Here is a 22244-nt window from a genome sequence, read left to right as displayed (position 1 = left end):
CAAACCTTTTGATAATTTCAAAGCTCCAAACTGTCAATGCACCACGTCCAAATAAAAGTGCTTCTAAAAAGAAACACATGGCTGTTATCACTTAGAAGAAACATGTTCAGAGGATAATGACAAAGTGGAAAGTGGGAAACCCTCACTCAGTTCAAAATGTTAAAATAAACTGCAAACTAAAATGGTATTGACCTTGTAGACAAATACACAAGTTAGAATTTGACCGAGTCTCATACTCTGTGCAAAAAAAGTGATCTATAAAAAGCATGTGCGATACTTTTGTAGCATATTTACAATTCGTATTCACATTGAATAAATTGTGATATTAATACTGCAGTACCGTTTGCTTATGAGTTTGACACTCAGTTTCCATCTAAAGCATAGAAAGTTGTATTGCTTGAATCTGCATAATATAGAAATAACCTGCGCAAACAGCTCCCAAAATTTATTTWAAAAAATTAAATAGAGGGGCATATCCAAAGGATAAAAGAAAAAGAAACCAATGCTGTGAATGCATTGAATCTTGTAAGGCTGTAATGACTAAGAAATATTGCAACAATCCTTTTACATAGAAGCCCTCTGGTAAAGTGCAGCCATAGCTAGTTGTACCGTATCCCATCCTGTATCAAATAGATTCTGTTGCCCAGCACACATACGATGCGGCCTCCTATGGTGTAGCAGACACACTCCCACAGGAAGAACAAGCAGGGCCTCTTCTAAGTCATACACACTCCACCCAGAGAGGGGCAAGCCTACAACGGGAGGCTGCATTAGGTATGAGGTGTATCTTTATTCCAGAGTCTCTCACTGTGTAGTTGGTTTGTTTTCACTGTGGCTTATTATGAGTGTCCTCCACGCGCAAGCCGGAGAACAGTGGAGGGAGAAGATCTTGGGGCTGTGCCCTAGCCATCCCTTCTCCCACCCACACTGCAGACACATAGGTGGGGCACTGCAGTCTTTGCTGTCCTCCTGGTGAGGGCACTTATAGATTACAGAAATTTTCAGCAATATTTCTGTAAATGACAAAATGGATGGACAGATGTTACAATAAATCCACACTGTTCAGGCTGAGCTATCAAACCACTACCGGGAAGTTATTACCTTTAACTATTTTAATGTATTAACACATTTCAAACAATCTACCTGTTCAGGTCCCATTGGCATCCGGCCCATTCCCATGGAGTTCATGCCCATCTGTGCTCCACCAGCACCACTGACCGGGCCTGGCCCGCCCATGGAGCCATTCATCATGGGCCCCCCAAACTGGCCTGGGTTCCCCTGCTGGGTGAACTGATGATGCTGGGRGTATGAGCTGAAACACAGAAAGAACAGAGAAGATCGAGAGAACAGGAAGTAATGTTTTTCCCCCCATTATATTCAGCGTATCAGACATACTTGTTCCGTGGAATTCCACCCTGTGGCCAGCCTTTCATGTCTGCTGACTGGTACATGGGGCCGCTGTGGGGGTGGTGTTGCATCATGGGATTCTGAGGCCCTCCCACACAACCTGGCATCATGTTGCTGGGCGGGCTGCTGCCTGCACCTACAAACGAGTGGTCCCCCTGCTGGCTCATTCCTGTAAGGACAGCCAGGTCTTAGAATGAACAATGCATACTTGTAATGATGTGTTAAAAATAGCAGTTAGAAAGAGGACAGCTAACATTACAACCCCTATGAATGGGCAAACTCCTCGTCAGAAGGGTATGAATGGGAAAGAGAGTAGGGACAGGAGTATAGAGCCTTCTATTTTAGAGAATAGCCAATGGAGGAGATGCATCAAGCCTAATAAATAAATGGAAATGTATCCTGGTCAGACCATAGTTTCCGCCGTAGTTGAACTGCTGCTGTCCTGGCTGGTTCATGGTGGGTCCTGCCATTGGGTTGTCCATGCCTGCAGGGGCCGTGATGTTAGGTGGGGGGCTGAAGCCTCCTGCTGCAGCCTGTTGCTGCTGCTGCTGCATTAGCATCATCATCCTCTGTCTCCTCATCTGTAGTGTCATCATCTCTCTGCTTCGCTGAGCCATCATCTGAGCATTCAGGAATCCAGGCTGCCCAAACAGACAGGGGAAAACACTGATGACTACAAGCATTTCGCTACTCTCGCAATAACATCTGCTAACCATGTGTATGTGACCAATAACATTTGATTTCCTGCATGGCAACAGGATGGGTTTAATCAGTGTGTGTGTGTGAGAGCGAGAGGTGGTCTGCCCTACCAGATGTTGATTTTATGGAACATGACATGGGAGTGGTGTGACTACCTACCTGACTCCCCATACTGGGCTGCATCCCAGGCCGCAACGTGGGGTTTCCTGTAGGGGTATTCTCCATCTTGATGCCCATACCCTGACGGGTCTGGTTCATGAACTACAGAGGGAGAGAATAAAGTTAGTCACATTTTCCATCCATATAGGTGATCCACCTGCCTGCGGTCACGTGCCTCTACATCTAGACATCAATCAACTATAGCCTTTCCTGCAACTTTGAAGTGAYGTGTGCCATATGCTCATACCTGCTGGCCCTGTAACCTCTGCACCAGCTGCTGTCTAAGGGGCTTGATGGCACTCATCATGCGGGGTCTCATGTTGGCGCGGGGGTGGCCCATCTCCCCCATGCCAGGGAAGCCCTCTGAGCCTTGCTGGCCCCCCATCTGGTTCATCATGGGGTTGAAACCAGCAGGGGACTGGCCCTGCATGGGGTTACCCCCATAAGCTGACTGCATGCCCATAGAGGGGGGTCCTGGGTACCCCTGGCCATACATGGGCTTCTGCTCCATCCCCATGGAGGTGTCTGGTCCTGGGCCAGCGAAGGGCTCCGATGGGGGCCTCCGCCCCGGACCTGGCTGTGGCTCTGGACCATGAGTCTGGGAAGGAGAGAGGTTAGACATGGTCAATATAACAGTATGATTCTTGTCACATGGTTTATAGGCACTGTAAATTAAGGACTCAGCTCCATGTTATCTGGAAGTCCTCATAAGGTACCTGTCCTACGAGGTCGGGGATGCCCAGGGCCCGGTCGATTTCCTCCAGGGCGATAACATCAGTGTTGTTGAGCAGAGAGTCCAGCTGGTCCAGCAGTGCCAGCTCATCACTCTGCCCCTGGCTGGTGGAGGGCGGAACCAGGAGCTCATCCAGGGGGTTCCCAAACTGACGCCTGGTACACAACAAGGAAGGGGGGTTAGTACAGTACAGGCACCAGTTGTACTGTATACAGAGGAGCCAACACACTCCAGACCAAGTGCTAATTATGTTTGGGTTAACAGGAGACAGCAAACAGATGAGGGAGGGAACAATGACGCAGACAGCGAGTGTGTATAAATGTGAGTGTGTTTATGATTAAGATGGTTTTTCACCTATTTGTGTTAGTGGGTGGTCTGTCCATTCCCATGGCACTGTCAGGCCAGGAGGGGGAGTGAGGTGGAGGACCCTGCCCACTGAAGGGACTCATCCCCATATTCACCTCATTGGAAGCTACAGAGAGAGTAGAATTCAGCATGAACCAATCATACACAAACATGAACACGCATACAGTTGGTCATAAATACTCAAACAAACTACATGTAATATTCACTCACCCCGCCCACACACACTACATACCCATTTCCATGAGTTGCTGCTTCAGCATAGACCTGGTGTTGCCAGGTAAACTATTGGATCGGTTGACCAATGGGCCTCTCATTATGCCCTTGGAGATGAAGTCCATCCCTGGCCGGCCCATTGAGGGGTGTCCTGGTGCCCCCACAGGACTGCCACTGGACCTTGGCATCCCCCAGTCACCTTGCCCTGCCATGGAGGGCCGCTGTGGCATTCCCATAGCCCTGTTCATACCTCCTAGGGAACAGTCTTGTTAACGTCCATTAACTAAATACATCCAACTGTAGTACTGAACAGCAGTGCTGTCATTGGAGTGTAATAAGGAGAGGCCAGAAAGATCACTAGATTGAGAGGGAAAGAGGCAAAATCCACATGCTGAAACCAATCAACCCAACGTAAGTGAGCAAGTAAGTTATTTGTCCGCGGCACCACCCTGTGGTGGACACATACCCATGCCTCCAGGTCCTGGAAAACCGTTGGTCATGCCTGGCCGGATAGGGGCCTCCATGTTCTCCAGTTTGATGAGGGTGGGGCAGGGGACGTTCCTCCTCCCTGCCAGGCCTCCACCACCATCTAGGGGCCTAGCGTCCAGTGACAGAGCCCTTTGGAGGGAACCACGCTGGGCAGACATCATGGCTCCTCTCCCCCCATCTGGAACACACAGAGGAAGGGTCAGTACAGGCCAATGACAAACACTCTACATATGGTAAGGATGTGTGGTTTGCTGCATAAGTCATTTAAAAAAAATGGGCAACATATTAGCACTTCTGGAATTATCTATTCAGAATTAGCAGCCACTCATGCTAGTTTACCATGCAAACTGTCTGGGCCACTTCCCCGCTGGTTCCCCCCTTCTTTTCCTGCTCTGGAGTCRGGCTCGGGATAAAACCCAGAGCTGGAGTTCCTGCAGCCTCCAAGAATTGTCTCCAGGGTTTCCAACTGGGAAGGAAAACAAACAAATGTTAACAAGCTGCTCTTTGCTGAATAAATATAAATTAATTAACCATAGGCACAATGTCTCTCCTACCTCATCAGGCGGTTCAGTCTTGACCTTCCCCACCATGGGGTTGGGTTCAGAGGTTGTGACCCCTGAGGCTCCCCTCCCCTCTAGCTCATCCAGCTTTGGCTTGACATCACTCCTTGCCCCTTCGGAGTCGTCCTTGTTGAGGAGGTAGTGGAGGAGGGCGTGGGTCTTCTCCTTGGGGCTGTGCTGCTCTTGCTTCATCTCAGCCCCCCTTGCCCCTGGCCCCAATCCTGGACCTCCTGGCCCAGCCTCTGGACCACCATCAGTGACCTTTCCCGTGGCCTCAGCTGTGATGCGGGCCACCTCATCTGGGGTGTTGCCGTTCTGCAGCAGCTTGTGGAGTATCTTGTGCTTCTCCTGCAGGGACTGGTTGGCAAAGTGTACTGCTGCAGCCCCTGTTCCTAGGCCTTGCTGTCCCACTGCAGCAGTGGAGGATGACACACCCGTGGAGGGGCTGGGCATACCCCCCATGCGCTCCTTGGCCTTAGAGCCCATGGGGGTGGTGCCAAGGCCAGCCTGGGGGTTAGGGGGCACTTGCTCCTCTGTAGGGGATGTGAGGAGCTGCAGGAGCTTCTTATGGCCCCCCTTGTTGTCAGGGCCCCGTCTGTTGGCTTCTCCCCAGGCTGGGCCCTCCCTGTTGGCCTGGCTGTCTGGCTTGTCTGAGGTCCCCTCTGTGGTGGGGGTATGTTGCTGCTGCTCCCCTCCACTGGCCAGTGAGCTACCCGGGCTCTTTGAGTCTGAACTGCCTGGTTTACAGACCGTGCCCTGCCCCTGGCTTTGTCCCTGCTGGGTGGAATTGACACTTGGGGAGCTGTCAGGCTTGTGTGCGGGTGGAGAGGTGAGTGCAGGTAGAGAGGTGCCCACCCCCTCACTGATGGCCTGGAGGGCATTTAGGGAGCTGCTAGAGAAGCCAGTGCTCACTCCAGACCCCCCTGGGTGACCCGAGCTCATGGGAGAGTGCATACCTCCTGGGGAGAAGGGRCTAGCGCACATTTTGGGGCTCCCCCTTACTCTAGGGGATCCCATGATGTTCTGCTGGGGGGCATTCATACCTGGACTGCCCTGGGGTGGGCTAGTCATGGCCCCCATGCCGTACCCCGCTCCATGGAACGGGGCCTGCTGCTGCTGAGGATGCTGTAGATGCTGCTGATGCATTCCAGGGAGGCTCATCTGACTCCTCTGGTTCATCCGATTTATCTGGTTCATCTGACTCATAGAATTCATCTGGTTCATGGAATTCATCTGAGAGTTCATTGGATGCATGGAGTTTGTTTGATTAATGGAATTCATCGGCCTCATATTGTTCATTGAATTCATTTGAGAGTTCATTTGATGCATCGAAGGGTTCATTTGATTCATCGAGTTAGTCTGATTAATGGAGTTCATCCTGTTGCCAGCTGCATACGGGGGCCCGCCTCTCTGACCCACGTGCCCCTGCTCTGCCCCTATGCCGAAGCCCCTATTCATGCCACCCATGCCCCCTCCAGGAGCCATGTTTATCTGGGTGTTGGGGAGGCCCATGCCCTGGTGCCTCATCACACCCCCCTGGTTGGTTTGGAAGCCATTCTGCTCCCTGGCAGGGAGAAGGAGAATGAGAAGTCAGGAGTGGGAAACACTATCTACAATACAGTAAAAACCTCAATCTGACCTACTACAACTGGACAAAGAAAACAGTCAAATCCTACACTGAGTGGGTGATGGTGATGCCATGGTTCTGACATACTAACCTCTGTAGCAGGTGGGTAGAAAGGAAGGTGGGTGGCTCATTGGAGGTGTGGTTACGACACAGTTCGCTCCTGGTTTGAGCAGTGACCGGGGTGCCGTCGGAGAGAGAGAACCGGTAAGATGGCGTCTCGGCACGGCCATGCAGGAAGGCTGGAGAGAACCATGAAGACAGAAAATGAGACTGACCAACCAACATGCTTATCACCTAATAGTAGTCTGTAATAAATTAGGAGCAGAGATGCTTTGTACTTGTGCATTTGTTGCTCAGTATCAAGGTGAGACATTGTGAAAAGACATGGTTATATTGCAGGGAGCCAGAAGAGAAGAGTATAGCAGAGAGACTTACCCTCCTGGTAGTGACGTTTGTAGGACCAGGGCTGGCCCTCGCTGCGATGGAGGAACATTTGCATGCAGCGCCTCACCAGGTCCTCCCAGCCTGGATGCATGGTGGTGTGGAGAGAACTCTGCTGTTCGATCTCTATCARTTTACCTATCAGACAACACAACCACAGGGGTCACATACATTGCAACTGTATTCTTATTTCATTTTGATCAACAAATGTTGTGTTGATCAAAATCAAATTATTCTATCTGTGTGTCCAAGACTCAAATTCATGTTCTAAAACAGTACAGTCCTCAATATATGCAGATCAATAGACAATCCCAACAGTTTGAGAGCGTGTTCGGTTACTCAGATTGAACGAATGGCGCGAGCATTTGAATAGAGAATGAACACGTGACTGTAGTGCGTTTAAAGTTGTCTCACCTGAGAGCTCATGGCGGGTGCTGAACCTCTCGGTCCTCTCCACTGCATTGACGCGACGGGCCACGCAGATCATACACGACTGCAGGTCTGGACATACACAGCCACAGCCCAGTCAGTATACACAATCATTCTCAAATAAACCTAGAGCAGGCTCTACAACACTTCTGTCCCAGTTCCCATAATACATTTACAGAAAGTCAATGTGAGAAGTACAGCAGGTCTGCWTCATAAATAGAAAATACACATTTAACTGTTACACATGATTGAGGATGTCCTGCCCCTAGCCCACTACCTTCTCCTTCCTCCATCATGGCACGGGGCTGGGTCAGGGCGAAGCACTGCATGGTCTCGTAGAGCTGCCTGTTGGGACCCTCAGACGGACCATGGTTCTGATAGTTCTGTCCGTGACCGTATTTCACCAGCATACGACAGTTAAAGGTGTGGCTCTTCTGCCGCGATGCCTCTCCTCCCCATGACCCACCATTGGGTGCTGGATGAGATAAAGGGACACAATTATTACTTTCATGCCATTCTGCAGTGCCACTAAAAAAAAGTGAAATGGCATATGTTCAAGTTTTATTGGGACTGTGTGTCTCGCACCGTTGTTCTTGGGCAGGTTCTTGTGCAGCTGCTCCCGGTCATCCTCATGGAGGATGTTGTAGACAGAGGTATTGATGAGCTCCTCCTGTTTGTACTGTAGGTACTGGGTCACGTTGTCAGACACAAACACGATACTGCCCTCCCGGTTCACCACAAACAGAAACCCATCCAGTGCCTGAGGCAGAGGAGAGAGGGGGAGGGAGGAACAGGGGGAGATAATTGTGTTTGTCAATAACTATCAATACRAATGTTTGTGACCAGCTGCACATAAAAGAGCTATTCACAGTCTTGTATGTCACCGATTCAACATAAGGAGGTGAACCTAATTCCACTGCCCTTTGACCCCCACCCTGTCCACAGGCTAACCTGTAGCAGCAGCGGTCCCAGATGGTCCTTGTCAATGACCCCTTGACCAGTGGAAGACACATCTGCCTTCTGGACGTCGTCATCGCTGCATGAACTCTTCCCTGCAGAGGGACAAGGATCCACAGTCACTTCACATTAGATAAGGTAAATCCAAATATTATAGTGCAACACACATTGCAGGACATAACTCTAAACAAGCAGCTTGATATCCATTGTGGAATTATGAGGATAAATTACAAACTGCAAAACAGTTTTGCAGGAGACCAAAATTAGCCTCCAGACACCAATTATCCAGCCAACCATGTCACTAAAAATTAAACTGTCCACCACCAGGAGGCAGTATTAACAAAGTTAATACACTTCTAAAAATACCATTAGATTCAATCATGATATAGTTCAGTGTTCAACATATTCTGATTCGAAGAGAGATACACTTGGAAGGGAGATCTTGAACAACAATAGCTTTTGGTTCTTTATTTAGAGTTACACAAGGCTAACACTAATGTGAGGGAAGAGATAAAAGAGTAGAACTAAATTAGACAGGAGTAAAGGAATTGGAGAAAAAGAGGGCAAGAGATAGGTGGTTAAAAGGTAACAGAACAAGAGGGCCTTCATCATTCACTTCCTGTAATTATGGCAACTTGGCTGTACAAAGCTCCAAGCAGCAGCAGCCAGCTGTGGCCCTGGGGTGGATACCAATCCAATAACTTTCCTTCCTTCTCACCGGTCTAATCCGAGTGAATTGCATCGGTATAAAATGCACATAATTTACCTGAAGGCTAGATGGAGCTAATACCATACTGCTTACACGATCCAACCACTTCAGAGCCGCGAAGGGGGGGGGGGGGGGGGGGGGGATTTATGGTGCTGGAATCCCTCGCTTATCTTGAGAGCCCTCCCCTTCCACCCTGCTCTCCAGTCCCATCCGTCTCCCAGGCTGGGCCTGCCACTCCAGTGCAAACAGACACATGAGCCTGGAGCACCATGGCCTTGAGCCATCACGACTCAATTACAGGTGTTCATTTCCCCCAAACACAAACACAGAGGCCTGGCAGCCACCACCTAACAGCTTCATCACTGACAGTCTCTACAGCCCAGGTTGACACAGCATCCTCCATCATAAAACCATGCACTGAGCAAATACTACAGCAATGATTTATGAATGACTAACCATGTTCTCCTACCTCCTTTTTTTGTTAAGCTAAAATCAAAAACATGCTGATATTAAGAGCACACTAGTGGTATCAGTAGAGAGCATTGGGCAGCTGGTACCTTGCTCTTTGATTTGCCTGATCTGCCGGACGGTTTCCTTGAGGATGGCACATTTGTCTGGCTTCACGTTGAAGCTGACCATGTTGCTGAGGTTGGCAGAGATCAGCTCAGCCAGCTCCTCGATGTATTTACTCTCCTGCTCCCTTCTGCGCTTGTCACACCTGCAGGGTGGGGGAGGGTACGGTCAAATGTGTCACCATGACAACCACACCTATCCCTCCATAATGACCAGAAATCTATGGGAATGAAAAATAGATATTGAAGCCAAGGAAAGGGGCATTTCACAGAGGCTAGGGAGGAAAGAAAACTCTTTGCTTATAAACACACTAAGACAGGCACAGACAAAGAGAGAAAAAGGAAGGAGATGCAGACGGAGGCACAGCTCCCAACAGTGACTCGCCCAAGGCCTGGTGTATCACAGGTGGAGATCTTGCGTTTCCGTTCGGAGCACATGGGCGCCATGGAGTTGTCTGCCACGCCACTCATCCTCAGCACATATCAGCACCTGGGGAGACAAGACAGATCTGAGACGCAGACACTGACTGACATGTGACCAGTGCTACTGACTGGCTTATTGAACTTCATTCCGCTCCGATTTATGCGTTACAGCAAGGGTTTCCAGACACCTTTTTACTCAGGCCCCCCTTCCAGCATTGGGGAACAACCCATGCACGCCACGTATATTTCTATGGGCACATGCACTGTTAATTACCCTCATTTGCAAAAAAAAAAAATGTGGGGGTTTTAAAGGCAATTGTCTTGCAATTCTATACATTTTCCCATGGCTAATGTGCATTCATGTGATATAAAACCTATGGGCTAAAAACATTAGCTGACATGGGTTAGTTGATTTAGACATTTCTGACAAGTTATAAATAGCTAAGGTATGCAATGACTGATATGACTGATATGACAAGAGGAAAACTGATGATGTACTACCCAATTTCAAAATTGCACCTTGTGCATTCTACTATTACAACTTTTAAGATTAAGTTGAAAGCCGTTCTGAGCCCCCCCCACTGCATTAGGCCTCCTCTTAGTGCATCTTGTACAAGAGGTTTGTCCATKACTATTATTCCATACACTAACTACCAAAATCCCTCTGCTATTTTTCTTTTGAATTGACATATTAACAAAGGCGATTCAGACAGTAAGCTGAGTTAGCTAGTAGCTATACGAGTCTCCCTACATAGCATTTGATAGGAGGAAAATCACATATGTTCCAGTGTGAGGGACTGATGATGTGATTTAAAGCCTCTGGAGAAATGAGTCATCCTGCGTTCAGCCTGCTGCTGCCTGCTCTACTCCTCCTTCTCTAGCGGTACAGTAGTCAATAAACACCAGCACAGGGACAAGCTGAATTGTGTTCATGGAAAGCAATAGAAATGTTGGTCCTGAGATTAGACTATACTGCATTCACGTTTCCAACAGCCCCTGCCTCCACTACACACACCTCTTCCCTTCATGTCCACTTCTCTTACCCCGAATCCTCCCTCTACATCTGCTGTTCTTCTTCGTAGACTCTGCCCTTGTTTTCCTCCCCTGGACTGGCCTTGATCCCCTCAGGGTTCACACCAGAGGAAGACGTCCACTACTTTCCCTTTCCCACACCACAAAGAAAAAAAAACACATTCAAGTTCATTGTTCCAGCGCTTGAGAGGTAGGCTACGGCACACACACACACACACCTGAAATGGGCAGGCAAGCACACACACACACACGCACAGACATACTGTCTTTCTCACAATCGTACACACACACGCTATGAGCTCATCATTCCCGAGTGGAAAACTGCAGAATGGATGAGAGCCGTTATGCAACCGCAGTCCAAAACTGCAGGCTTGGACRTGTTGAGCACCACCTCTGACACTCCTAGGGGGTTTCTCAATATACATACTACCGTGCTCCACGCGCTCATGCTTCAAGTGCATCCCCCGAGGATGTTTGTGAAGATCGGATAGTGTGGAGAACACATAAAACATTTGAGAAGCACCAACACCCCCCCTACTGTATTACCTCATGCTGCACCCCATTCACTGAACCTTCTTCCAGCCAGGACAATGGCAACAATAGTTACTTCATAACTATCAGCTAGCTACTGCATGTGCGAATCATAATAATCTAACCAGATCGCAAAGATGACTTTAACTAATGTTAAGGCAGATGTCAATTCTTCGTGTGTAGCTAGCTAAATTATTTGTGGCTATATCTGGCTTGCKAGCTAAAAGAAGTTGCTAGCCTGTTAGTGCTATTGACTTAAAAAAGTTTTTAAAAAATATTAAAATACTAGGCAAGTCAGTTAAGAACAAATTCTTATTTACAATGACAGCCTACCACGGCCAAACCCGGGGCAATTGCACGCCGCCCTATGGGACACCCAATCATGTCCGGATGTTATACAGCCTGGAATCCATCCAGGGACTGTAGTGACACCTCAGTCAGTTCCTTAGACCGCCGCACCACTCGGGAACCCGGACTTACTATGGGCTTGCGACCTACGCACACTACAGTGGGTATTGGGGCGGCAGGTAGCCTAGTGTTTAGAGCATTGGACTAGTAACTGAAAGGTTGCAAGATCGAATCCCCGAGCTGACAAAATAAAAATCTGTCGTTCTGCCCCTGAACAAGGGGCAGAACCCACTGTTCCTAGGCTGTCATTSTAAATAAGAATTTGTTCTTAACTGACTTGCCTAGTTAAATAAAGGTAAACAATTAAAATGTATTTTTTAATTTTTTATTGTAGGCAGGTAAAAAAAAAAAGAAAAAAGCCCAAATTACACAACATGCATTTATTAACTTATCAAGATAAAATATTGTAGCCAGGCAACATACAGTATGCGATGTGATTGGGCAACATTTCAATCCGAAGTCAGTTTATTTTCTCTCGCTTCAGCTCAAACAATGGCCAMCATTGATTTCAAGAAAATTTGCATAATTTTTTTACATGGTTACGTCATATATTTCTGTGCATAGTTTCTGTTGAAGCTTCCAAATATGTACAAACGGAGTATGCATTTGATTAGTGCTCCTTTTTCGCATACTTTGATCTGGACTCGTACTCCGACCCTCCCGTGCTAGGAGCACAGTAGTACGTATTGAGAAACACTCCTAGTCTCCTGTAGAGCGCCACCGCTGACACACTCCTAGTCTAAGCCATACGTCTCCACTGCATGCTCCCTGTTCAATCTCCTTTTCACCATCCCTCTAAATCTGTCTTTCACTCATTTTCTCCCCCCCCCTCACATCTTAGAGCAGAGTCCCGCTTGTCGGTACTGAAAGAAAAAAAAGGTCATGACTGTATACAAGATATAGGGGGAAAAGAACAAGAAATATTTTGACAACCATGCTGCCCAGTGGCATCAAACTGAATATATTTGCATACATGCACAAAACATTGGGAACACCTTCCTAATATTCAGAACAGACTCAATTTGTTGGAGAATTGACTCAAGGTGTCAAACGCATTCCACGGGGATGCTGGCCCATGTTGACTCCAATGCTTCCCACAGTTTTGTCAATTTGGCTGGATGTCTTTTGGGTGGTGGACCATTCTTGAAACACAGGAAATTGTTGTGTGAAAAACCCAACAACGCTGCAGTTCTTGACACTCATTCAAAGGCACTTAAATCTTTTGTCTTGCCCATYCACTCTCTGAATGGCACATATACACAATCCATGTCCCAATTGTCTCACGGCTTAAACATTCTTTAACCTGTCTCCTCCCCTTCAGCTACACTGATTGAAGCGGATTTAACAGGTGACGTTAATAAGAAATCAGACTGACATGGTGAATCCAGGTGAAAGCTAGGTCATTCCATTTGTTGTTCGCTTTTACTTCAACTTTTCGATAGACCTATACTCTGAAGAGGAAGGAAACAAATGTACGCCAGCTAGATACACCCTTTCTATTTCAGAGAGTCGTTGTCTGAACAGAAGCCCACCATGAACAAGTCACAACAAGCCTGGCATTATGTAAATTATCCTGAATCAGCCACTTCTGACAATGTGAAACTTGGCCAGAGATTGGGAGATGTTTGTTCCAGGTACGGGGCAGGTTTTAAAGTGATAGGAATTGAAAGCAGTTAACGGTTTTATAAGACAGCACAGGCCTACAAAGTTTGTTGAACTAGATAGATAATTTGGAGAATAATGTGCAGTGTAAATGGCATGGACTCCACATGGTCCCACACCTTCACCTGATAGACTCTGAATGGATTGGGATCGGAGACAATGACCTCAATGTCTCAGCACAGCCTGTTATGAGAGAAGAGACCAGTTCACACACACTGTACACTGGCAGGTCTAAAGCAAGTACTCTGACCAAGAAAATAAATAACTAAAAAAGGCTACTGAGCAGTAAAGGGTCAATGGATGCTACCAGTCAGTCTGACAGACAGGACTAAGATAAAAAGGTGAGAGTTGGTGAACAAAATTAACCAAGCCCAATGTGGCTCCTGAAAATTATAACGTAACAAACTGCAAGTTCATTTGGCTATTTTRAGTTTGTTCACCAACTTGCTTTTATTAGAGATGTTTTAATATGGACTATGTCCCGCCTTCTAAGCACTACAGTAATGAGCGATCCCATTGGCTGGCTGATACTATTTAGAACAGATCCCACACTCTTCTACTTCCTGTTAAAATGTTTAATATTTGGTAGAACTTCATGGGAACAGTCATTCTAAAAAGAAACAGGAAGCCACAGAAGATAGCATCCTGTTTGCATCCTCTCTCATCGTCCCCTGCCTCATCACTTCCTGGATGTGGCCACCCATCCACAACATTGACATATTCTGTGTATCTGTCCCTTTCTCGCTCCATCTGCATCTTTAATACCCTCAGTACCAAGCAACGGTAAGCTATCCCCTGTCCGTTTTCTTGGTAACCTAGTCACTTAATTTCCACATCATCCCCTAGCCCCCATTGGAAGGGTCACCTGCATTATTCATAGGTCAACTTCCTGCCGACACACGAGAAAGTAGGCACTGCTAGCGTGGCAACAACTGTGTGCCTATGGGATCTTCCACGCAGATCAAATCCTAAGGGTCTTCCACAGCAACTGAGATAAAAGGTACAGCTGAAGGCAGCTGAATATGATGGGGGAGGTGCAGTAGACGGGAGGAAGAGGGAGGAAAAGGAGGTATAGTAAGGGGAGGAGGAAGAGCGTTGGGCTGAGCTCTAGAGCTGCAGTGTCCCTCAGTCAGGACCAGAATAGCGAGGAGCCGGGGACATTCCAGCAGAGCCTGAAATCAAGGCTGTAATCTGAGCTCTGTGAGACGCAGGCTAAATAACAAACATGTCCCACCCAAAACAAAGAAAACACACAAACGGACTTACCATACCACAGCTTTCACACTCACAGCAAACGTATACATAACCACAACATACTAAGCTGACAAGCCATCACCCACTGATGATACCATCCTGAGAGTGGGATCTGTCTTTTGTCTTCAAATATAAAAATAGTGGCAGAAACATTTGGAGCCTTTCTTTAACGATGTATAGCTACCCCACTCACCCACCTACTAGACACACCCCCTTCCACACAGTCTTACAGAAACAAAAAGGCATCTACTGGATTTTAGGATGAGTGCAAAATGAAACAGAATTATTTCCTGTTTTTCTTCAAAGACCAGCCCCACCTCAGGAGCATGCTTAGAGCTCACACTTTGGGATGACGACAGGTACATTACAATTGCTGCTGCTCACACTGCTGGAGCTTTTCTCCCGTGTCAACCCAGTGTCATATCCATTTTATACAATTGAACTTGACAGACTTGTGCACATCACAAATAATGTGTTTTCACAACCATGTACAGTGCCTTCAGAAAGTATTCATACCCATGTATGTGTTACAGCCCAAATTCAAAATGGTTGAAATATATTCTCACCCACCTACACACACAAAATTATCCATAATGACAAAGTGAAAACATGTTTAGAGATTTTAGCAAATGTATTGAAAATGAAATACACATCAATGACAAATATTCCCATCCCTGAGACAATTCATGTTACAATCACCATTGGCAGTGATTATAGCTGTGAGTCTCTGGGTAAGTCTAAGAGCCTTGCACACCTGGATTGTACAACACTTTGGATAGTGTATTGATACACTATCCAAAGTGTAATAAATAACCTCACCATGCTCAATGAGATATTCAATGACTGCTTTTTTTTTTAACCAATAGGTGCCCTTCTTTGCAAGGCATTGGAAAACCTCCCTGATCTTTGTGGTTGAATCGGTTTGAAATTCCCTGCTCGACTGAGGGACCTTACAGATAATTGTATGCATGTGTGAGGTACAGAGATGAGGTAGTCATTAAAATGTATGTTAAACACTAGTATTGCAAMTGATTACATGACTTAAGCACATGTTAACTCTTGAACTTGAAATGGGTTGAATTTAGGCCTCCCGGGTGGTGCAGTGGTCTAGGGTAGTGCATCGCAGTGCTAGCTGCGCCACCAGAGTCTCTGGGTTCGCGCCCAGGCTCTGTCGCAGCCGGCCGTGGGGCGACGCACAATTGGGCTAGCGTCGTCCGGGTTAGGGAGGGTTTGTCCGGTAGGGATATCCTTGTCTCATCGCGCTCCAGCGACTCCTGTGGCGGGCCGGGTGCAGTGCGCGCTAACCAAGGGGGCCAGGTGCACGGTGTTTCCTCCGACACATTGGTGYGGCTGGCTTCCGGGTTGGAGGCGCGCTGTGTTATGAAGCAGTGCGGCTTGGTTGGGTTGTGCTTCGGAGGACGCGTGGCTTTCGACCTTCGTCTCTATTATTTTCAATGACGGCCTAGGTTAACTGCCTTGTTCAGGGGCAGAACGACAGATTTTTACCTTGTCAGCTCAGGGATTCAATCTTGCAACCTTTCAGTTACTAGTCCAACGGTCTAACCACTAGGCTACCTGCCGCCCAGGCAGGCTTTCCATTTTTTATTCAATTTGTAAAAATGTCTAAAAACAGACCTCCACTTTGACATTGTGTGTGTGCACGCGCGCCAGTGACCCAAAAATCTAAAATTAAATCAATTTTAAATTTCGATTGTAAAACTAAATGTGTTAAAAAGGTAAATGGGTGTGAATACTCTGAAGGCACTGTAAATGTGCCAGAGTTCACCACAGAATCCTAACAACTGTTTCATCCATTTGTGAAAATACATACAATTCTCATGAAAACAGAGCGAGTGAGCCAGAAAACTGACTTGAGATAGTCAAAGAAATACATGCACAATGGGACTAAAGTGCAGCGAGGCAGACAAATGCCGAGTGTGTGTACATGTGCAGACTTCTAAAAAGTCAAGCTGTAAAAGAAACTCTAGGAAAGCCTCTATTATGAAGCACACTGGCAGCTCCAAATTCCAGCCAAGCCCTGACGCAAGAAAAGCATGGGGGGGAAACATTAACTGTTCCTCGTCTGCACTTCAGAGCAGGACAGTCTGGAGTTGGATCTGGTTGCTCTCTCCTCCTCTGTCCATCCCAAGAGCCATCACACACACACACACCACATGTAAAGTTTGTCCCATGTTTAATGAGCTGAAATAAAAGATTCCAGAAATGTTCCATACGCAAAGATAATTTCTCAAATTTGTATGCATCCCTGTTAGTGAGCATTTTTCTTTAACAAGATAATCCATCCATCGACAGGTGTGGAATATCAAGAAGCTGATTAAACAGCGTGCTCATTACACAGGTGCACATTGTGCTGGGGACAATAAGCCACACAAAATGTGCAGTATTGTCACAACACAATGCCACGGATGTCTCAAGTTGAGGGTGCATGCAATTGGCATGCTAACTACAGGAATGTCCGCTAGAGCTGTTGCCAGATAATTGAATATTCATTTCTAGCATAAGCCGCCAACGTCATTATAGAGAATTTGGCAGTACGTCCAACCGGCCTCACAACCGCAGACCATGTGTAACCACGCCAGCCCAGGACCTCCACATCCGGCTTCTTCACCTGCGGGATCGTCTGAGACTAGCCACCAGGATAGCTGATGAAACGGAGTATTTCTGTCTGTAATRAAGTCATTTTCTGGGGAAAAACTCATTCTGATTGGCTGGGCCTGGCTCCCAAGTGGGTGGGCCTATGCCCTCCCAGGCCAACCCAAGGCTGCGCACCTGCCCAGTCCATAGATGAAATCCATAGATCAAAATGTTCGCTATGTGCTCGTTAGCATTTTAATACAACATGCAACATTCAGCTATTTTATATTAATTATTTTTTACAGTTCATAAGGAAATCAGTCAATTATAAATAATTTCATTAGATTTCCTTATGAACTTCTAAACAATTACAATAAATTAATATAAAATAGCTGAAAATGTTGCATGTTGTGTTAAAATGCTAACGAGCACATAGCGAACATTTTGTACAGTTTGACCTAAACTATACAAGTAACTAAAAATACTACTCATTGATCTCTTGATCCAGGAGGGGATTATTTGATATTACTAAGTAAAATGCTTGATTTTGGAAGAAGCTAACATGCTAACAAGCAAACCAAAAATGCTCTGCAATTGCGCATTTATCGCATTTTAGACAGTTAACTTAATAGCAAACATCCAGTTGTGAATTGCATGCTGTAATTAGATCACCTGGAGCATGCTGCACAACAGTGAGTGACTCAGAAGGCTCTGGTCTCTCATTGTGTGCTTGTAAACCAACATAACTGGGAACTACCATAAACGCCATAATAATGTGACAGGTGAAATGAAGAACGCAATGTTCTTTATCTCCTAACGTATTGCACAAGTTGACTGCAGTTATTTACTTAAAAAGTAGCTACGAACATAAAATTGTAGTGTTGCACGGTATACCAGTACCACGGTAATATCACAGTACAAAAACATGATACCGACATTGTAGAATACCATAGTAGTTTCATATGATACTACAGACAGCCCTACCGCTCTAAAGAATTTGCTGGCGCCTGTTATAAAATGTTTACCAAGTTTTGTTTATAAACTCAGTTGAATTGAAGCAACAGCCTCTGGTCTCTTGTACAGGCATGTCCAATAATATCCACTTCATGCACATATCACGTGTGGCAGCTGTAATCAGCCAGCCTCATCCCCTACCAGCCATCACTCACCTGTTTCTCTCCGTCCACTCATGTGTCTATTCCTCTGTCAGTTAAAATATAAAATTTAGYCGTGATGGCAACCAGGGATGCAGACCCAGACGAGTCTTCTGTTAGATTTATTACATTGGAACAGCGCGCAGAGGGCATTGTTGATGCATTGTATAATTTCATTGCCTGTTATACCCAAGAGCACAGACCAGTCTGAGTAGACTTTGCAAGTTCACGGTCATGCAGCCTCAGTGTCAGAGGGAAAATGGAGCACAGCTTGGCGACAGGCATGCAGCTTCACAGCAGAGAAACCAGCTTGTCTCCAACCTAAACAGTCAAATATGAACCATATTACGAGATGCCTTACCCCCCCCCCCATCTGGTTTCACAGGCATTTCAGACACATTTCACAAACCATGTCGCTAATTATTGGTTTGACAGCAAACATTGTTCAGTCATGTTGTCATCTAGCTAGCTAATGACCTGGTAAGTTGACAGTTGGTTTAGGCAAATTTGATTGGCATTGCCAGAAAGGAAAAGGGTCTGCAAYGCATGAGATGTGCTTCAAAAATGGTAGGACTCAAAGGCCTAAACTATATGACATTTTTTCTTTTCTTCCTGGTGCTCCTTAAATTCTGTTTGGTGCCTAACGTTTTAAAAGTTGGGCGCAATGTGTTTGTGAGAGAGCAAGTGTGTGTTTTAACTGARGAGTAAAGGTTTCATGCCGTTTCCCTTGCTGACAATGACATGCATGTACATTCCTTCCTCCCACTCCTCCAGCCAAATCATAGGTAGCCTTTTGCTAATGAGCAAAATCAGCCATTCTATACAGTATTCGATTATACTCAGAACAGTGTGAAGCTAAAATTCAATATGTTGTATTGAGTAGAAGTGTGAATTTCAATGACAGATTTTTGGAGAACGTTTCGAAAACATGAACAAGCATCCGAGGGACGGGGCAAACAGGATGCTAGGCCACCGACCAACGCCTGGTATCGTCTGCAAAAATKTTGTATTGTGACACTGTTCAAATGTATTAAAAAATATATATTTAAAATAAACGGTTATAATAAACCATCCCGTGGCTTTTTACAAATACCCCAGTATATGGTATACTGCCCAAGCCTAATGGGCAGGCATAAGATAGACAATGAACACAATTGCATTTTATCCCCTCATGTTTCAGAATGATAATGCACGGCCCCATGTCCCAAGGATCTGTACACAATTCCTGGATAGGGCTGTTACTGTGAACGTATTCACACCGGCGGTCACGAGTCATGACGGCAGTCAAATTCCACGTGACAGTTTAGTCACGCTAATCAGGCTTCTCCAAGCTCCGATGCTGCTGATGGTCATAAGTAGCCTACCAAAAACTTGCTAACTGCCTGGTACTCAGCACTGTTGTCACTAATCACACTGGCATCAATGCAAATGTAATCAAAAATCTAATCAAACACTTCATGAGAGCGCATGAGCTCATATTGCGCAACATTTCTATAGGCTATGCAATTGCATGAGAAAACAGAGTGATGGCCTTTATTAAAAAGAGGATCCCATCAGCTTTCTATAGGCTAGGCCTACTATATTTATCAACTTCCCTAATGTTAAGCACATTGCTTCTCTTTACAACAGGAGTAAAGCCGACCTGACTGGCATGAAAATGAACSASGGGGGGGGGGKGDGGGGAATCCTCCATTCGCTATTTAAGTGCATAGATTACCGGTACATGTATGTTTTCCCCTGCCCGTTTCGAGGTGCATGATAAGGGTCCATTCTAAATCAAAACAAATTTCACACATTATTTAGTATATGTAAAGACAAGATTAAATCAAGAAGTCTGATAGGTGACAATATTAGCCCATCACTTGTGAATCACGCCCAGCTTGTGTGCAGTAAGGCAAGAAACAGTATGCCTTTTTTTCAACTTCAACAAAAATCATAGTCACACACACCTCATGTAGCATAGCCCATAGGCCTTTATGTTTTGATAAGGTTTGTATCACAAGTTGCCACAACTTAAAATTAATCCGCTTTACAACGGGTGTAAAGCTTAACTGGCATACATATACAGTGCGTTTCAAGTTGGGGGAAGAATTTAGCATAAAAATGCAGATTTATAATACAATCATTAAATGCATGGTCGCATCTGCAGTGACTTGAGAATAGTGTTTTCCCGCTAATTGATTGCATTTTGGAACATTCGTGCTTATAGCCTACTGCCGTGTGCGCATTGCTGCGCTTATGTGAAGAAATATCCTTTTTCAACATTTTAAGCTAAATTCTCTGGTCTGTTGCGTCAGCCTCTTTGCTTAAAAATTTGAGGCTAGTGGTTGTAATACTTTGKGATCTATCGCGTCACACAACGGTCCCAGACTATGTTTGGAATATTTTGTTCTTACACAGAATAGGTCAACTTTTGTACTACGGGGGAATCGTAGAAGATCATAGGCCAGTGCTTTTGCTGTTCGTTAGGCCTATATATATATATACATATATATATATATATATAGATATGTTGGCTAACGAAATGTGGACAGCCCCAATATCTTCAATATGCACCTCAGAATTGGATAAGGATGCTCACAGTTGCATCCCCGATGTCTCTGATCACGTGACGGGCATTGGCTAATAAGAATTGAGCTATCAGAGAGCTATGTGAGTGAGAGGCACTACGGCGCATGCAGCCGGGAGAAGGGAATTATAATTATTATATTCAGCCTAAGGGCACAACGGTCACTGGATGCAAAAGGCAATACAGAGTAGCCGCATGTGCGCTCTCTATCAAATCGTTTGGAGAAAATATATTTTATTCAGCTACTGTATGTTCAATTGTATTCTTCATACTATAAAATAATGCCACGAAATGCTAATCTTATCTACTAAATGAGCTAGCAAAGCCCACAGCCATAGCCAGATCTGGGCCTAACATAAAGACAACTCAGTATTGTAATCAATAAATTGACTTATTGTGGTGTAGGCTATATTACATGGATTTAGACTTATTTAAATTGTAGATGTTCCAAAAAGGTCTGCATCAGTGGCTTGTAGGCTATGCGTGGATGCTAAAYGTGTTTGTTAATTACAGTGAGATCAGCAATTATTTGCTTGACAATCACCAAATGACAACATTTCATGACCGCCACAGCCCTATTCCTGGAAGCTGAAGATGACCCAGTTCTTCCATGACCTGCACACTCAGACATGTCACCCATTGAGCATGTTTTGGATTCTCTGGATCACTGTGTATGATGGCATGGTGAAGTTCACGCCAATAYCCAGCAACTTCGCACATTCCTCAGGCCACAATCAACAGCCTGATCAAATCCATGCAAAACGCCATATGTCACGCTGCATAAGGCAAATGGTAGTCACACCAGATACTGACTGGTTTACTGATCTGTGACCAACAGTTGCATATCTGCATTCCCAGTCATGTGACATCCATAGATTAGGGCCTAATTGATTTCAAGTAAATTCTTTGAAATTGTTGAGTCCGTTTAAAAAAAAAAATAATCAGATCAAAACCAGCCTCACAGTGCTGTTGATAGCCACACTCCTATCAACAGGAGGCAATGACTGAAAGGAAGGGGGAGGGCAGAGATTCTACACAAGAAAAGGAAGTACAGGTATGGTTGTTTACAAAGGGAACAATTGGTAGACTAACCTCCAAGGGGCTCCATTGGCTTATTCAGAGAGTTGCAACGATTAAGGGATATTCAACTAATCACAACCCCACTACATAGCACCAACAGCGAAGGTGTGTCTTCTCTGCATGTTTTTTCTGAAGAGGTGAGTGCACATTAACATTGAAAAGTGAATTATTGGTG

The 22244-nt window shown here is 45.8% G+C and overlaps 1 protein-coding gene across 4 annotated transcripts in view; it reads right to left on the bottom strand.

Annotated features, from left to right (window-relative positions):
* Positions 1 to 467: 467 nt before the first annotated feature.
* The window catches only part of ncoa3 (nuclear receptor coactivator 3), a 29746-nt gene continuing 7969 nt past the window's right edge, over positions 468 to 22244 (bottom strand). For 2 of the 4 annotated variants that reach the window (XM_023994657.2, XM_070445308.1), the window contains exons 2-21: positions 9747 to 9851; positions 9347 to 9507; positions 8075 to 8175; positions 7709 to 7883; positions 7401 to 7598; positions 7109 to 7195; positions 6689 to 6832; positions 6345 to 6492; positions 4621 to 6190; positions 4406 to 4532; positions 4044 to 4244; positions 3597 to 3830; positions 3353 to 3470; positions 2982 to 3153; positions 2513 to 2863; positions 2266 to 2367; positions 1817 to 2048; positions 1396 to 1576; positions 1144 to 1312; positions 468 to 1013 (exon numbers count right to left, since the gene is read on the bottom strand). In XM_023994657.2, coding sequence (XP_023850425.1) covers positions 1002 to 1013; positions 1144 to 1312; positions 1396 to 1576; positions 1817 to 2048; positions 2266 to 2367; positions 2513 to 2863; positions 2982 to 3153; positions 3353 to 3470; positions 3597 to 3830; positions 4044 to 4244; positions 4406 to 4532; positions 4621 to 6190; positions 6345 to 6492; positions 6689 to 6832; positions 7109 to 7195; positions 7401 to 7598; positions 7709 to 7883; positions 8075 to 8175; positions 9347 to 9507; positions 9747 to 9832 — 4569 coding nt within the window. In that variant the 5' untranslated portion in view covers positions 9833 to 9851 and the 3' untranslated portion in view covers positions 468 to 1001. Of the gene's footprint in view, positions 1014 to 1143; positions 1313 to 1395; positions 1577 to 1816; positions 2049 to 2265; positions 2368 to 2512; positions 2864 to 2981; positions 3154 to 3352; positions 3471 to 3596; positions 3831 to 4043; positions 4245 to 4405; positions 4533 to 4620; positions 6191 to 6344; positions 6493 to 6688; positions 6833 to 7108; positions 7196 to 7400; positions 7599 to 7708; positions 7884 to 8074; positions 8176 to 9346; positions 9508 to 9746; positions 9852 to 10827; positions 10901 to 22244 lie in introns of those variants that run through there. The other 2 variants (XM_070445311.1, XM_023994682.2) reach the window with 2 other exon arrangements.

This window comes from Salvelinus sp. IW2-2015, linkage group LG1, assembly GCF_002910315.2.
Source record: "Salvelinus sp. IW2-2015 linkage group LG1, ASM291031v2, whole genome shotgun sequence".
NCBI classification, from domain to species: Eukaryota; Metazoa; Chordata; class Actinopteri; order Salmoniformes; family Salmonidae; genus Salvelinus; species Salvelinus sp. IW2-2015.
This window is presented reverse-complemented; position numbering and strand designations above follow the sequence as displayed.